This window comes from Ictidomys tridecemlineatus, chromosome 4 (genome assembly GCF_052094955.1).
Source record: "Ictidomys tridecemlineatus isolate mIctTri1 chromosome 4, mIctTri1.hap1, whole genome shotgun sequence".
Taxonomy (NCBI): Eukaryota; Metazoa; Chordata; class Mammalia; order Rodentia; family Sciuridae; genus Ictidomys; species Ictidomys tridecemlineatus.
The window spans coordinates 159,102,048-159,120,833 of NC_135480.1; the positions used below are offsets into that span (position 1 = coordinate 159,102,048).

At 33.4% G+C, this 18,786-nt stretch overlaps 1 protein-coding gene across 5 annotated transcripts in view; it reads left to right on the plus strand.

The window, feature by feature from the left end:
• The window catches only part of Cntln (centlein), a 313,688-nt gene that overhangs the window by 97,169 nt on the left and 197,733 nt on the right, over positions 1 to 18,786 (plus strand). For all 5 annotated transcript variants that reach the window (XR_005733953.2, XM_078047677.1, XM_005340132.5 and 2 more), the window contains exon 7: positions 5,214 to 5,376. Coding sequence is in view for 4 of the 5 variants with exons in the window: in XM_078047677.1 (XP_077903803.1) it covers positions 5,214 to 5,376 (163 nt within the window). In the remaining variant the exon portion in view is untranslated. The remainder of the gene's footprint in view (positions 1 to 5,213; positions 5,377 to 18,786) is intronic.

Consider the following 18,786-nt stretch of genomic DNA (forward strand, 5'->3'; position numbering starts at 1 on the left):
ATATCCTAGAAAATAGAACCTCAGTTAGGAATTAAGTATCCATTATTTACTTGGGAGCTTCAGTTACCATCAAAGTGATTGAAAGAGCAAGAATTTTAGGCATGAAGAGATAAAAAGTAAACATGATGCATTATTTTGTTGTCTACTTTTTATTGATAAGCTCAGGTATACTGAATTAGCCACCCAGCTTGATTCTGTAGAGAGAAACTAGGCCCTAGAGCAATATGTCAGATGGAAGAAGATAATTTATCTGACCACTGGTTCCTTTTGTGTTTCATTTTCCATTGGTCAGAGTTCACGCTACCAAGGCCTGATAGCATTTTATCAGAGTCTGGAACTTGTATAAAGAGACTAAGCGTGCAGCATACTGTTTATCCTCAAGTGATGAGCCACATTAATTGTGTAAATTTCGCAAACAAGAATGGTAATTCATAGGTTGAGGCAGAAAAAGGGAAAGTCTAAGAACTAGGTGAAGTGAAAGCAAATAGATACATAATATGTGTCTGATAAAACAAATATTTAATAAGAGAGAGGAAAACTATCTTAAGTACTTGGTAGCAATGAGAAAGATTCCCTGCTCTCAGATATGCCCTTACATCTTGACATCTAACTGATGTTTCAGATAGATGTAATGACTTTTTTTCCCCATATTTTTTTTTCTAATTTCTTCAGCTGTTCCTCTCCAGGACTATACTTTTCCTTTTATTATGCACAATTAGTTTTTCTTAATATTAATTACCCATCTGTACTATTTGCTTTTTTAAATTTGTTTTCAAATGAGGAGAGATCTAGATAAATTCATTGTTTTCAAGTGGTCCAGATGTATGAGTTTTGTAAAACTTGTTTGTTGCCTCCTTTGATACTAATCAAATTCTACTTTTTATATTTCCGCATCAGTGTGCCCTCATCCCATCTATATTCCATAGGGTAGCATAGGGATTAAAAGAAATATATACATAAATTATGCTTCTATTCTACTTACTGAGAGTATGCCCAGAAAATTGCATGAGTTATGAGATGAAAATATGGTCTTCCTTCAGTTGAGTTATTAATCCTCAAGTGCCTCATAATAGTACAAGCATCTTCCTATTCTTGAATATGTTTCTTATGATTAAAGATACATATGTTTTGTTGCACTTGATTTGTAATGTAAATAAATCTAACCCTACTGATTCCGAACCTCTAAGAAATAGTAAATATCTTCTAACATTGGAGCAAAAATGAATTTTGTCTTTTACATTATATTGAAAGATGATGTCCTTTACCTTCATCATGTCTTTTTTCCTAATGCATTTAGTTAGTTCTCCTCCTTAACATATATCTTCACTATTCTCTGATAGATGTTCTATTGCTCATATCCTTTGGTCATTTTTTTTCCAATTTCATTCATGGATAATGGCAGTATGTAGCATGGATTATTGCTGTGAATTTCTTTTCCTCTCTTCTTGAATCACATTCCCTGGGAGGATCGTGCCATTATTGGTTCTCTTCTTTCCCCTCCCCCATATTTGGACTATTATTTTGTGCAAGTGACTATTTTTAAATAGTTGCAAAAGATGGTTTATGCAAATATGTATGGGAACAGGGGATGTGGTTGTGGTTAGAGAATATTAAATGTCCTAAACACCTAAAAAGTAGAGCTTATTTCTCCTGTATTATTTTCTACTCATTTTCAACAACTGTCTGAGGATTTATTTTGTTCATTTAAGATTTTTTATGTAAATGAATCACCAGTTTGAAGTTATTGGCACAGAGAAAAATACCATGTAAAAAATAACAGTCTCTATACAGAGAAATCCTTGAACAAAATTCAGCATCTATTCATGATAAAGACACAGAATAAACAAGGGATAAAAGGAACATACCTCAGCATCAAACCCCAAACCCACCTCATATTGAAAAGCTGAAAACATATGAGTAAGAACTGAAAACATTTTCTTTAAAACCCAGAACAAGAGAAAACTGTTCACCTCCTATTCAATATAGTACCAGAAATTCTAGCCAGGGTAATCAGGCAAGAGAAGGAAATAATAGGGACAAAAATGAGAAAGGAATAAGTCAAAATATCATTGTTTTGGAAAATATGATCCTGTACATAGAAGATTAAAAAAGTTCCACCAGAAAATTGCCAGAGTTAATAAACAAATTCTACGAACTATCAGTTTACAAAATCAAAATAGTTTTCTTATACACCAGTGGTAATTCTGTGAAGGTAATCAGGAAAACACTTTCTTTCATAGTAGCCTCAAAAACAAGAGAAAACAACAACAGAATCCTCAATCTCAACAGCAGCAATAGCAAGAAAACATCTCTAGGAATAAATCTAAATAAATTTATTTAGATTTATTTAAATCTAAATAAAAAAGGAGGTAAGAAGACTTCTGCAATGAAAACTACAAAACTTTCAAGAAAGAAGTCAAAGAAGACACAAAAATTTTCAAAAGTAATATACAGATTCAGTATAATCTCTTATCAAATTACCTATGACATTCTTGATAGAACTGGAAAAAAAAGTCTTAAAATTCATTTGGAAGAATGAAAGAGTCAAATAGGCAAAGCAATTCTGTGCCAATAAAAGCAATGCTACAGCCATCATAGTAGCTGGCTTAAAATTATACTACAGAGACATAATCACAAAAACTGCATGGTACTGATATAGATAGATAACAGACCAAATACACAGAATAGAAGACACAGAGAGAAACCAAGAAGATACAGTTATGTGATCCTTGACAAAGGTGTCTAAAACATACATTGAATAAAAATCAGCCTTTTAAATAATTGGTGCTGAGAAAACTGGTTATCCTTATATAAAGAATGAGAGACTAGATTTTTATCTCTCACCCTACACAAAAGTCAGCTCAAAGTGGATCAAAGGCCTCAAAATTAGACCAGAAACTGTGCAACTCCTAGGAGAAAATGTAGGATTAACACTCCAACATATAGGTATAGAGCTCCACTTTCTCAAAAGGCCCCCCCAAAGCTTAGGAAATAATACCAAGAGTTAATAAATGGAGTGGCATCAAACTAAAAGCTTCCACAAGCAAAATAAACAATTAAGAATGTGAAAAGAGAACTTACATAATAGGAAAAAAATCATTGCTGGCTACTCTTCCTCCAGGATTAATATGCAGAATATATACAGAACTCAAAGAACTTAAGAACCCCCTGCATCCCCCCCAAAAAAACCCTACCAATAATCCAGTTAATAAATGGACAAATTAAACAGACATTTCTCAAAATAAATACAAATGGCCAACAAATATGAAAAAAAATGTTCAACATTGTTAGCAATTAGCGAAATGCAAAATAAAATTACATTGAGATTCCATCTCATTGCAGTCAGAATGGCAACCATCAAGGTTACAAACAATAGGACTGGGGATATAGTTCAATGGTAGAGTGCTTGCCTAATAGGCATGATACTGTGGGTTCAATACCCAGAGCTGAAAAAAGCAAACAAACAAAACCAAAACCAAACCAAAACAGATAAACAAAAAAAACCCACAACAATAAATTCTGGAGAGCATGTGGAGAAAAAGGAACACATTTACACTGTTGGTGGGATTGTAAATTAGTTTATCCATTTTGGATATCAGTATGGAGGTTCCTCAAAAGAATAGGAATGGAACCCCTGTATGCCTCAGCTATACCACTCCTCAGTATTTATCCTAAAGAATCACTGTCAGCATCGTTTAGTGCTACATGCATACACATTGAGAGCAGCACAAATCATTATAGTCAAACTATGGAATCAGACTAAATACTCATCAAGGAATGAAAGGATAAAGATGGGGTATGTTTTATTGAACCATAAAGAAGAATGAATTATGTCATCTGCTAGAAAATGGATGGAACTTGAAACCAAGCAAAATAGGGAAAACTCAGAAAGTCGGGGGTTGTATGTTTCTCCTCATATATGGAGTCAAACAGGAAAAAAGAAAAGAATGATGTTGGGTGTGGGGAGGAATCTCATGAAAATTGAGGGGAGAAAATAGAGTAATATGACCAGGGGGAGGCAGGAGGAGAGGGAAAGGAGAAATACTGGAGATGATATTAGTCCAATTAAATAGTTCTATTGTGTGTATGTGTAAACTTCTAACATTGAATCCCCCATTATATAGAACTATAATGTACCAATAAAAAATGGGAAAATATAAAATGAAAATGTACCTTGTTTTCCCCTGTCTTCCTTTACACACCCTAAATCTTTACTTTATGGAAGTCCAAAGTTCTTGATGTGGTCTATGTGTTCCTTTCAGCTTCCATCTTATCCTCTTGTTTCCACTTCAAGCATTAGAGTCTTTAACACACATACTATTTATCATCTCTATAAAAAAAGAAAAAATACCCCAATCTCCAAAATATATAATATATAATATAAAGTGTATTTTGATGAAATATATATCTAAAAATTTCTCTCTTCAGATTGAATACATAAAATAATTTTCAATTTTGTATGAGCTGTATCACACAGTATTAACTACCCCAGAATTCTCTGGAAATGTTTATACTGGAGATATGGTTCTCCTGGACCTTTTGTGCCATCATTACCACCACTAGTTTATTTGTCCTCCTGCTTACCAGTTTTACCTTAGTGACTTGGAAGGACTAGTTTTCCCTTGTCTTGCTTTTGTTTGTTCTGACTTTCTTGTCTCATTATCTTCTTCAAATTGGATTAGAGGAATCATAGGAATCCCAGCCAGGCCCCTGAGATTAGAAACTAGAACTGACAGTGTTGTTTAAGGAACTCTTGTTTGAAAATGAAAGCTATTTTGGGGGGGGATTTAAAAAATATATTAAATTTTTGTATAATATAAAATGGATGGTTGGGTTACTGTTTCTTCAAAACTATATGATAACTACAGTTGACAATAGTATTTACCAATTTTTGGAACTGAAGTGTTAACTTAATTTCAGTAAGAAGGTGGTTCTATGACTATATATCCAGGATTTTTATTGCTATTAAGCTATAAAAGAGAATTGATAAGTATTTGCCTTTGAAAGTTATAGTAGTTCTATCAATACTTTCTAGGTGTATGTGATAAATATTAAATACTTTATATATAATTTCTTTTATTAATAAGTTTGCCTTCAGTAAAAAATAATAGATGAAAAATAGGAAGCTGATCTATAACCTTAGATGGACACAATTATTTAACTGAGATGATTTTTATTCGTGCTTCTTTCTGTTTATTGCTTGCTTTGCACAGGAAAGAATTGCAGGAGCTGCAAAATCTTTACAAACAGAACAGTGCACATACAGCACAGCAAGCAGAGCTGATCCAGCAGCTTCAGGTTCTCAATATGGACACACAAAAAGTACTGAAAAATCAGGAAGATGCCCATACAGCTGAAAGTATATCATACCAAAAAGTATGCTTTTATTTAGTTATAAAATATAAATTTATAGATATGAACATGGGGAAATGCATTACTTTAAAAATTTTTTTTAAATTTAGCATTTTTTTAAATTTAGCATTTCTGTATTACTCCCTTTTATATGTATTTTTTTCTTTTCCATATTCACAATGAAATACGTGAAGTTCAACTGGGTAATATTTAGTATTTTGTCAGTTTGTTCATGGTAATTAGAACGGAATTATTTATAATGTAGATATAGCTTTATTCCATAGCTTATTGTATTTATAAATTTCGACATATACTATGAAACTTGTAGGGGTATAAACCCTAAACTGGAAAGGATTTGGGGAGTAGAACTACTCAGTATTCTGCTATGAGAAATTAATCAAATGTTATTCTAGTTTATGATCTATGACAGACTTTTATAATAAAATTTGTACAGTATGTTATTGGCAGATCTGCACAAACACAAAGGGGAATGCTGATGAGATCTTCAGGATCAATAATTTTCAAGGATTTTTCCTCTTTATTTTGTATGTTTCTTTTAGTAGTCATTTCACTTTACTGTTGTTTCAGGAGCCCCTTAAGTAGGTGTATGCAGCTATTTAGTTAGGATAACTGAGTCAGCAGCAGTAAGTTTCAAAAAATTATTGTTTTCTCTCAAATATTTTGCATAATTGGCTAAATTATTTATATGAATAGTTTATATATGGATTAACACTATGAGAGCAATGTTATTTCCTTTAATATTTGAAGCTGGTGACATTTTAAGAGTTTAACTAATAAAATCCATTTTGTTTCTATAAATTGGATCTTTTTTTTTTTTAGCATGATGAAAACCTAATCTCTATAATTAACACAGAATAAGTAATTTCATTATGTAACATTAAACACATTTTTATTTTATTATTTTGTTGTTGTTTGTTTTCTTAAACATAATTTTAAATGATATTTTCATACAGTGGTTTTTAGTAATATTCTGTGTTGTATTCAAGTTTTCCCAAGGACATAAATGATACTGAACGGGAGGGTAGAGCCTATCTGTCTGCTTCAGTTAAAGCAGTTCTATCTTTTTATTTTATATGATGAAGTTACCCCCTGTGCTTTTGTTTCTACACCAGGCTCCATTGCTAAATGATTTGAAAATTTACACTTTATGCATTACTTAGTTTTTTTTTTACTTTTTACTTAACATTTGTTACCATTGATAATTCTTTCTTGAAATCCTTTTTTATTTTGTTATTGTTCATTTCCTAGCTTCCAATGCACTACAGTACTGTGATTTTCTTCCTTCAGTCCTGTTACTTTTTATTTTCTTTTTTGGTCCTTCCTAGTCTTTATCTCATGTGTTAAAATGTCTCAGACCTCAGTTGTCATATCTGGTTTTCTTTTCCTATTTAAACTCACATCCTAGATGATTTTATCCAATCACTTATGCTTTCACTGTGTTCTGGGGAAAACTTGTCTACTTTGAAATTCTTCTTAAATCTTTAGGAAGGAGTATATCTACTTGCTTACTCAGTAATCTCTTTGCTTTGATGCCTAATGGACTTCTCACTCTCAACATGTTCAAAACTAACTTTTCTGCTTTGTCTTAACACATGTCCAGAATTCTATTTCCTATCAATCCTTCTGTCACCATTCTAGCCATGTCACTATCATGCATTATAACAGCAAGTTGCCACTTGTTTTCTTTACTCTGATTTCATGCCTTTGAGTAAACTCTCAACACATATCAAGATATTCTTCCTAAAACTTAGCATATCAAATGTGGTTATTCTTCTTTTCTCTCCATTGTTTTCCCAGTACATACAAAGTAAAACCCTGTGTGATGCTAATCTTTTTCTTGTGTTTATTTGCTCCAATTTAGCTATATTAACCTTATTTTTGTTCCTTGTACATACCAGGTATTTCTTCAACCTCAAGGTCTTTGAGCTTGCTTCCAGTGCCTGAACCCCTCACATCCCATTGTCAGCAAAGATACCATCTACTTACTAAATTTGAGAGACAGAACTATTATTTTCTTGCTTGTATAACTTGTTCTAACTTAAATTATTATCTCAATATTTTTGAAGCGTTCCCACTAGTATTATGTTTTTCTCCTACAAGAAACATGAGAAATATCTAAGTGGTGGAAATGTATTGTTCTTATGAATATTATTGAGGCAGATAAAAAGCCAAAAAGTACAAACTAAGATCTGCTGCTTTGAAAAATTGGCTTACTTTTCCTTTCTTTAGTCTATTTTTTGTCCTCCATTTCTCAACATTGAATTTCATTTTTCTTTTTATTTGTTCCTCAGACATTACTTCTGCACTGTGTGTGCATGCATGTTTGTAAAATTTATTGATATTTAACTTAATTATTACTCTGAAATTGTAGTTCTCACTATATTATTTTAATTTATTTATAGCAAATCATAATTTTCATAATGTTTGCATTAATATCCTCAAATTAACTCAATTCAGAATTCTTTTTTATTATTTATACTTTATAAATTTTGCCTGCAGTCAGGAGACATTTTTGTTTGATAGTTTAGATATAAGTAGTTACTAATAAAAACAGAATCTTTGACAATTCCATTTCCCAAAGGCAAATATTATTAACACTTTGAATATTTACTTTCAGCTTTCAAGTAAATTTTAATGTATCTGTAAACATACTAAAAATGTCTTCTACTAGCTGAGTACATGGTTCATGCCTATAATGCCAGCTACTTGGGTGGCTAAGACAGAAGGATTGCCAGTTTCAGGCCAGCCTGGGCAACCTAGCAAGTCGCTGTCTCAAAAACACAATGTTCTGGGGATATATTCAATGGTAGAGCAACAGTGGGTTCATTCCATAGTACTGCAACAACAATAACAAAGTAGCAAAATATTATATTAAAAGCTATGACATATAATTATTTTGGAAATAATAATTTATTTAACCATTTTACAATATCAATTATAATTTAAAATTTTCACTATTATAATGAACTTGGAGTAGACATCTCTTTGTTATTATTAGTTCAGACTCTTAGTAATTATTAGAATGTATTGAACATAGACACAGATGCAGACACACACACACACACACACACACACACACACACACACATGCACACACTCAAACCCACCCACTCAGGAAAGTGGTCTTTTTATGAAGAAGTTAGTGACATCATATTAACAGTGTGTAATTCACTTTTAATTGGGTCATAAATGAAAATAAAATGTTTAAATTATTAAATAAGAAGGCTCAGGGGATTGTGGAGTTTGAAGGGAACCTGTTTGCCACATGATCAGTAAATATTAAATTATTCAGTTTTAAGGAGTTGTATAGTATGGTATATATCACTTTGGGTGTATATATCACTTTGGGTGATGCAATGTTAAAAGCATAAATGCTTAATGCTTATAGTGTCTTGAAGCTCAACAGGGATATTTCTATATGGATTTAAATATTATTCTTGTTCACTTAATTTTTACCTGAGGGGGTAAATTGGTCTGGATAGTATAATAAGAAGGAAAATTAAGAATATAAGCGCTAGAATTAGAAATTGAAGTTTTCCCCAAAGGCTGATGTGATATGACTTGGTTGATTCCTGTGGCAGTATTGGAAGGAGGTGGAAGCTGAAGGAGATTTCACCTTTAGGAGATGGGGCCTAGTGGAAGGAAGTTTGGTTATTGGGGTTATGCTCTTGAAGGAGATATTTGGTCTTCAGCCTCTGTCTCTCAGTTTTCTTTCAGGCTATCATTAAGTGGACAGGATTCTTCAATCCATGCTGTGGGATCCTTGCCAATGGCCCAAAAGCAATTGGACTAAGCATCCATGAAAACAATCCTTGAAACTGTGAGCCAAAATAAATCTTTCTTCCTCAATAAGTTGATTTTTCCAGGTGTTTTAATCATGTAACAACAAACTTGAGTGATACAGATATTTGGTACTAACAAGAGGGGTCCTTGATGTGACCAATAGGCAGTGTTCAGAATCTTTTGAAATAGGTTTGCAGGAGGAGTTTGGGAAAGTTTGGAGAGCTGTGTTAGAAAAATCATAGAGTGCTGTAAATGGAGCTTAATGGGTGACTCTGCTGGAGGCTCCAAGACCAGAATACTGATAGAAATGAGGACATTAAAGGCTATGTTGATGAGGTTCAGATGAATATGAAGACTCTATTGGGAAACGGAATACAGACTGTGCATGTTATGTTCTAGCAAATAACTTGTCCACATTTTGTTTATGCCCTGAGACTTTGTGTGAGACCGAGTTTAAAGATGATAGACTTATTTATGTGGCAGAGGAAATTTCAAGGAGGCATAGCATTCATGCAGCAGCATAGTTATTACTGGCTGCTTTTAGCTAAGTATACAATGAAAATTGGGAGCAAAATAAAACTGAAAAAATTTGGGAAAAACTTGCAGTTTGGCAAGAAAAGAAGTGCATTTACAGTTTTGGCCAAGTGAGTATAGATATTAATACCCATTATAATGAAGCCAAGTATTTTGCATCAGTACAATAACAAAGATGCCTTAAGGGCATCTCAGGAATCAGCAAGAACCCATCAATTGAAGACCCAAGTGTGTAAAGGTATAAATTCCTTTTAAAGGTCTTTCATTTGAGAAGGTGGCCCTGGGCATCCCAGCCATAAAGTCATACAGAGACAAAGCATTACAACCCTGGTTCAAGTAGGCTTGACTAACACCTGTTGCTGGTAGCAAATGGAGGCATTATTCCCACTATGTTAGTTTGAGCAGGTATTTAGAAAGCAAGAGTTATAGGGTCAGGGAGTCTTTCACCAAGATTTCAAAGAAAAGCATACAGAAATCAGGAAGTATATGGTAGGGTCAGAGTTCTTGCAAGCAGTCCCTGACAGGGCAGTGTGTAAAGCTGAGAGAGTGAAGCTAGAGCTGCAGTGGAGACCCAAGACAATTAGAGATGCCAAGCATGTGGAACGCCCTTTGAGGGAGGCTGCAGGCACCAAACCAAAACAGTCCAAGACCATGGCCATGTGGGCTGCAGCTGACAAGATAATAGGATCATATCATACACTATGTGACCTAGCTGCAGATATGAGACAATGGGATTTAATGTTTGCCTACTGGGTTTTAGTCTTAGTTTGATCCTTCCCCATTCTTTCTATAACCCTTTTCCTAATGTTTGGAATACAGATGTTACCCTGTGTCTTTCCTACCATTGTCTATTGGAAATATGTAACTTTCTTTTTGATTTTTATGGGGACTTACAGATGAGTTTGCCTTGAGTTTCAGAGGAGACTTTGTACTTGGACTTTTCTTCAGTGCTGGCAGTGTTAAGACTCTAGGGACTAGTGGAGATGGACTGAATGCATTTTGCATTCTGAGATTGGCATGAGCTTTTGTGTCCCAGGGAAAGAATGGTATAAAGGCTCATATAATAAAGGCTTGGTTGTCAGCCTGTGGAAATATTTGTATGTGGTAGAACCTTTAGAAGATATTGAAAGAGGATACCATGTTTATTTGAACCCTAACCCCTTCCTCTCACTTTGCTTTCCTACTGGTCTGAACTGAACAGGTTTCTTTTACTACAGACTTCCGTCATGATGTACACCCTCACAACCATAGGCCCATAAGCAAATGGGCTAAGCAGCCATGGACTGAAAGTTTTGAAATTGTGAGCCAAAATAAAATAAAATTTGATTTTCTCAGATGTTTTATCATAGCAATGAAGAAGCTAACAAGTGAGGAAACCTTCCATCTAGATCACAACCGTATATAAAATAAATAGTGTAAAAAATGTACTATAAGCCAGAGAAAACCTGTCTTTCCATTTACATGCATCTTTTCAGAACAGTTGGTTTTTTTTTTTTTTTTTTTTTGCTTTGACCAGAGGAACTAGAAAAGCAACATAGAGGAGTAAGTTTGGGATTAATGGTTTCAGAGGTCTCAGTCTATAGATGTCCAATTCAATTGCTCTGGGCCACAGGAGAGGCAGAACATCAAGGCAGAAGGGTGTGGTAGCAGCAAAGCAACTCAGGATATGAAAGTAGAAGAGAGAGCTCTTCTCACCAGGGCCAAAATATATACCCCAAAGGCACTCTCCCGGTGACCCACCTAGCTATACTCTACCTGCCTAGAGTTACCACCCATTTAATCCCTTGAAGTGGATTAATGAATTGATTGCTAGGGCTTTCATAACCCAAACATTTCACATTTAAACTTTCTTGCATTATCTAACACATGAGCTTTTGGGGGACACCTCAAATCTAAACCACAACAACAATATCATGTAAACTGAGGTAAAAAGGCAAGCCACCCTAAGTAACCATTTAGTTTTAACAGTGAACTCTTATTTATTTTATTGTTTATCATATCTTTGCAGTTAAGCTTTTGTTTCTTTATTTGCATGTCACACTAACCCTTTGTGAAACCATTATTATTTATTATTATAATAATTACTATCTTTGTTTTATAAATCAGATATCTGAGGGTTAGACTATTGTTTAAATTCACAACTACCTTTGTAGAATTTAAATCTCATTAATATTGAGTTCAGAATCCATAAATTTAAACTTTATTTTAAGGCCCACAATATAAGTTTATTTTTACCTGTAATAATATGATCTTATCCTGAAAGGATTCAGTTAAACAAATTCTACAAGTTGCATGTGGAATTCTCATCAACATTCTTTCAATATTAAATAACCTTTAATGTTACACAATTTACCCTGATATCTGAATTGTTATTATGAAGAATCCATTGTGTTTGTTTATTTATTTATTTATTTTTTTGTGAAAGAGTATACCATATTAATATATTCTGTGAAAGGGGACTCCATCATTACTCTATTATTTTCTCTGATTGCATAAATTTGATTTGTTTTTAAAATTTGGCTACAACATTCACCTTCTGCAGATTTTTACTAAACTTCTCCCCATCCATTGCCCCCAAAATGTATTGGTTATAGAGTGCAGGATTTTAATATTTGGGAATGATACACTGTGATTATTTTCATGTATGTTTAGACTTCCATTGTTCATTTACATCAAATTTTTCATTCTGATCCTAGATTATTTTACTTAAATATTGTGTTATGTAGTTTTTTGTTTTGTTTTGTTTTTGGTCATTATGACCAAAAGACCTGATAGGAACAACTAAGAGGAGGAAAAGTTTGTTTTGGCTTAAGATTTCAGAGGTATTAATTCATTGTCAACTGACTCCAGTGCTCTGGGCCCATGATGGGCCAGAACATCATGGTGGAAGGGCATGGTGGAGGAAAGATATCAGCTCAAGGCAACTGAGAAACAGAAGAGAGCATGAAGATCTATGGATAAATAAAAAATCCATAAGGCACACTACCAGTGACCTACTTCCTTCAACCAGGCTTCATCTTCCTACATTTACCACCCAGTAATTCATTCAAATTATGAATCTATTAAATGAATTAATCCAGTGATTAGGTTATGACTTCCATAATCATTTCACCTCCTTGATTAACAGGAGCTTTTAATGGATGACTCATATCCAAACCATAATGTCTTTATTCTTATATTTATCTAGTGTTTTCCCAGTGTATTTGAATAGTCTAGTAATTCATGCAATGAGATTAAACTGATTACTTTAAAATATTTTCACATAGGTTAATTTTAGTATTTCCAAAATTTTATTTGGAGTTTGGATGTGAGGCTCAGGTGAGTTGAATCAAAAAATTATATTAACAGTTTTGTTCTCAATTATTATTATGCTTAGTTCTTCAAGAGTTAGATATTTATATATTTATTGATATATTGTTAATTGCTCTTTTATAGATAGTCATAAAAGTGGAATTCACTGTGGAATATTTATATATACACATAGCATAATTTTGTCAGATTCCTCATTTCCTCCTCTTTGCTGACCTTCCTCCCTCCTCCTCCTCTTCATTCTACTCCACTGACAGTCCCTCTATCTAGCTTCTGCAAATTAGAGAAAATATTTGATCCTTGATTTTCTGAATCTGGTTTATTTCACTGAGCATGATGTTTTCCAATTCTATTCATTTACTGGCAAACACCATAATCCATTCTTCTTTATATCTGAGTAAAACTACATTTTGTATGTGGCTTGTTTTCTTGATCCATTCATTTGTTGAGAGGTACCTGAGCTGGTTCTATATGTGGGCTATTGTGAGTTGTGCTGTTATAAACAGCAATGTTCCTGTTTTACTGAAGACTGCAGATTTTATTTCTTTTGGATAAGTGCTGAGGAATGGGATAGAAGGGTCATGTGGTGGTTCCATTTCTGTTTCTTTTTTTTTTTTTGATACTGGGAATTGAACCTAGAGATATTCAACCACTGAGCCACATCCCCAGCCTTATTTTGTATTTTATTTAGAGACAGGGTCTCACTAAATGCTTAGTGCCTCGCCATTGCAGATCCTCCTATCTCAGCCTCCTGAGCTGCTGGAATTACAGGTGTGCACCACTATGCCTGGCTTTTTTATTTTTACTTTTTTTTTTGATATCAGGGATTGATCCCAGGGGAATTTAACAACTGAGCCACATCCCCAGACCTTTCTAAAATATTTTGTTTAGAGACAGGGTCTCGCTGAGTTGCTTGGTGCCTCATTTGGTTGTTGAGAAGGGCTTTGAACTCTTAATCAACTCTACCTCAGCCTTGCAAGTAGCTGGGATTACAGGTGTGCGCCACCATGCCTGCCTCATTCCTAGTTTTTTAAGGAATCTCCATACTGTTTTCCAGAGTGTTTGTGATAATTTATGGTCCCATTGACAGTGTGAGAGTACCATTTTTCCTCACATCCTCACCAGCATTTGTTACTACTTATATTCTTAATAATTGCTATTTTAACTAGAACAAGTAGACATTTTTGTAGTTTCAATTTGTTTCCCTAATTGCTTTTTTATATGTTTGGTGGCCATTTGTGTTTTTTTCTTACGAGAAACATTTGCTTAGTTCCCCAGCCTATTTATTGATTGAGTTATTTGTTTTTCAGGTGTTGACTTTTTTAATTCCTTATATATTCTGTAAATTAGTACCCTGTCAGAGAATCTGGCAAAGAATTTCTCCTATTCTGTAAGCTTTCTGTTCATGGTGGTTATTGTTTCCTTTGCTCCTCTAGGGAACCTTTTTCGTTTGATGATATACCACTTATTGATTCTTGGTTGTATTTTGACAGTGTCTGTTCCAATACATTGGGGTGTTAATTTCTGTTTTCTTCTATCAGTTGTAAAGTTTCTAGTATAATCCCTAAGTTTTTGATCCAGTGTTATTTGACTTTTGTGCAAGATGAGATATGGTGATCTAGTTTCATTTTTCTGCATATGGATATCCAGTTTTTGCAACATCATTAGCTAAAAAGGCTATCTTTCCTTCAACCTATATTTTGATACCTTGTGAAGTGTCAGATGGTTTGAAATATGTAGGTTTGTCTGTGTGTCTTCTGTCTCATTGGTCTTCATGTCTATTTTGATGCCAATGCCATGCTTTTTTTTTTTTTTTTACTATATTTCTGTTGTATAAGTTCAGATCAGGTATTGTGATGCTTCCTGCTTTGCTTTTCTTGCACAGGATTGCTTTCTTGCTCAGGATTTCTATTCTGAGTCTCCTATTATTCCAAATTTAAGAATTGTTTTTTTCTAATTCTGTGATGAACATCTTTGGTATTTTGATGGAGATTGCCTTGAATCTCTGTACCACTTGTGGTAATATGGCCATTTTGGAAATATTAATGCTGTCTATCTAAGAACATGGGATGTTTTTCTATCTTATAAAGTCTTCTTTAACTTTTTTCTGTGTTCTTTAATTTTCGTTGTAGAACTCTTTTATCTCCCTGGTTAGATTAATTCCCAAGTATTTTATTTTTTATGGTTATTATAGATAGAGTGATTTCAGTGCTTTCTTTCTCAGCAAAGTCACTCTTGGAGTATAGGAAAGCTACTGATTTATGAATGTTGATTTTGTATTTGCTACTTTGCTGAATTTATCAGCTCTAGAAGTCTTCTGGTGTAGTATTTTTGGGTCTTCACCATATAGGATCATGTCATTAGCAAATTGATAATTTGATTATTTCTTTTCCTATTTGTATCTCTTTAATTTTCTTTTTTGATTTCTCTGGCTAGAGTTTGAAGGACTATATTGAATAAGAGTGGTGAGAATAGACATCCTTGTCTTGTTCCTGATTTTAGCAGAAATGCTTTAATTTTTTCTTCATTTATTACTAGTTTGGCTTTAATTTTTTCATATATATACTTTATACTGTTGAGGTAAGTTCTTTCTATTCCTAATTCCTCAAGTGTTTTAAACATGAATGGGTGCTGGATTTTATCAAATACATTTTCTGCATCTATTGAGTTGATTGTATGATATTGTCCTGTTATGGTTTAGATATTAGGTGTCTACCAAAAGCTCATGTGTGAGACCATGGAAGAGAGTTTAAAGATGAAATGTTTGGGTTATAAGAGATTTAACATAATCAGTACATTAATCCCCTGATAAGGATTAATTTGTTGATAGCTATAGCACATAGTGTGTGACTCCAGGAGGTGGATTCCTTGTGGTATGCCTCTGGGATTTCTATTTTGTTCTTAATGAGCAGAGCTGTTTCTTGGCTTCCTGGTACCTGTTCCCAGCTGATTTTGTCTGCCTCACATTTTTATCATGATGTTCTACCTCACCTCAGGCTCAAAGGAATACAGTTGTCTATTTTTGCACTGAGACTGTTTAAACCGTGAGTGTCAAATATACTTTTCCTTCTTAAAATTGTTCTGGTTTGATTTTTTGGTCACAGCAGCAAAAACAAACAAACAAATAAAACCCACAACTGACTAAAACATGCCCTTAATTCTATTTAAGTGGTGAATTATTACTCTTATTGATTGTAATATTTTGAAACAACCTGTATCCCTGAGATGAAACCCCCTTGACCATGTCGTATTGTATTCTTGATGTGTTTTTGAATGTGGTTTGCTAATATTTTATTAAAGATTTTTGCATCTGTATTCATCAGGGATATTGCTTTGTTGTTTTGGTATCAGTGTTATACTGTCTTCATGGAATGTACAGAAGGGGGGGTTCCTTTCTTTTCAATTTCCTGTAATAATTTGAGGAAAACTGGTGTTAGTTCTTTAAAGGTGTGGTAAAACTTAGCTGAGAATCCATCTAGTACTGGGTTTTACTTTGTTGGAAGGCTTTTAATTGCTGTTTTTTTAAAATATTTTTTTAGTTGTAGATGGACACAATATTTATTGATTGATTTGTTTGTTTTTATGTGGTGCTGTGGATCAAACCCAGTGCCTCACACATGTAAGGCAGGTGCTCTACCACTAAATCACAGTCCCAGCCTTTAATTGTTGTTTTAATTTTATTATTTGAGTTGTTCTGTTTGGATTTTTATATCCTTGTGTTTCAATTTGGGCAGGAAATAGGTGGCTAGAAATTTGTTAATGTCTTCTAGATTTTCCAGTTTATTAGAATAAACATTTTCAAAATAGTTTCTATTTTGAATAGTTCCTATTTTTGATCCTCTGGATTTCAGAAGTATCTGTGATGATATTTCCTTGTACATCTCTAATGGTCTTTATTTGGATCTTCTCTCTCTTTCCTTTGGTTAGTTTTATTAAGAATTTATCAATATTGTTTATATTTTCAAAAAACCAATGGTTATATTTTCTTAATTTACGGTTTTTACTGAATTTTCTGTTTCCTCTGCTCTTTTTTTCTCAACTTTTCACCCTTCTCATTTTGTCATTTGCCCTTCTGTTATGGGATTCTCATACAGAGAGACTCGGCACTGGGGCATTCAGCAGGAAGCAACATTTATTAGTGCCACCACTGGCCCAGTGGATTGTTATCCATAGGCTAAGCCCTGAATGCAGGAAGCGTTGCCTTTTATACCTTTTGTTAGTTCCTCTTTTTCTTGCCAACTGTCTCCCTTGAAAGGTAATACTCATTCTGATTGGACATTCTACTTCTATAGTGAAGAGTTTCAACAGTGTTATAACAGAGTTGTGGCATGTGCACATCCATACTGATGGTGCCATGTTGTTTTTTTCCCATCCACACTTCCATTTCCTCTTGTTTCTCTTACTTTTAAAGTAGATTTATAACATAATATTCATTTTATTATCTGCAGAGTTTAGAAACAGTTGTTCATAGTGGTAGGATGGGGAACATGAATAGGGGAACAAGGGTGAGAAAACTAAAATGGTTTTTGAGAATAGGAAAGAAGTAAATCGCATTTTTGCAGAAGTCTCCTTAACAAATCAATAGTTTCACACCTGTATCTACTTACTATATATATGGAGGGCCATTCTAAGAACAGAAACACTGATCAAGATAATTAAAAGTAAACTATTATGTTATCTTGCTCTAAGCATGTAGATATAATGTTGGTTGTTAGAGGTACTGGGAATTGAATCCAGGGAAATTCTATCACTGAGCTATACCCTCAGTCTTTTATTTGTTTTATTTTGAGATAGTGTTTTACTATGTCTGGCCGTGAACTTGAAATCCTCTTGCCTAAGCCTTCTAAATAGCTGGGATTATAGGTGTGTACCACCATTTCCAGCTTATAATAGTAAACACTTTAATCTTTTACAACATTAAAATACATACATGTGATTTAAATATTAATATGAATTATATCTGAATTTGTGATTTTCAGATTATCTAACATGTTTCAGGTTCTAACTATGTGTTTTATAACTTTTCTCTCTTTAATGGTAATTACATTAAATAATCCAATATCAATTTAAGGAAAAAAGGAGTTAACCCATGCATACATTTTGCTTAAGCTTCAGGTTATAGTTTTCTTCTTTTTATCTTCTTGTATTAATATACTTTTCACTTGAAGAATTTATTATCTGACTAAATGTCGCAAGTAGTATAATTAGTAAATATAGAAAATTTGTTGAATAAGTTAGTGTCCTTGGATGAGAGAGCATGTATGTTTTCAAAATTATTTAAGTAATAAAAATATCATTTTGCTTTCCCAATGCACATTAAAATATGGGAGCAAGTTTACTTTAGTACAAGCCCCTGAAAATTGAAGTACTTGGAGTTTGGGAGCTCTAATCTGATATTAACTTGTTTTCCATAATCTGGAGATTCTCTAGCATAAAGAATAATAAACATAATAAATGTTAATTATAGATTTTAATGAATCATACCTGTAAGATATATAGTAGAACATATGATTACATTTTTATAGGGAAGAATCTTACAAAAATTGTGATAAAATTCTAGCATTTTTGTCTATTTAAATGAAAGTTTTAGGCAAAAGATTTTCTCTGAAAACTGTTATAATGTATTCTGATTGCTAATAGAGAAACAGTTACTTATAATGCCTGAGTCAGAACAGGTGAATGAATCTATTCCCTAATTTACTTACTTGAGAACTTTTTTTAACTCTATTGTTATTAATGAAATGAGAATAATGTAGTATCCAGGGCACTGGAATATCTAAACTTATG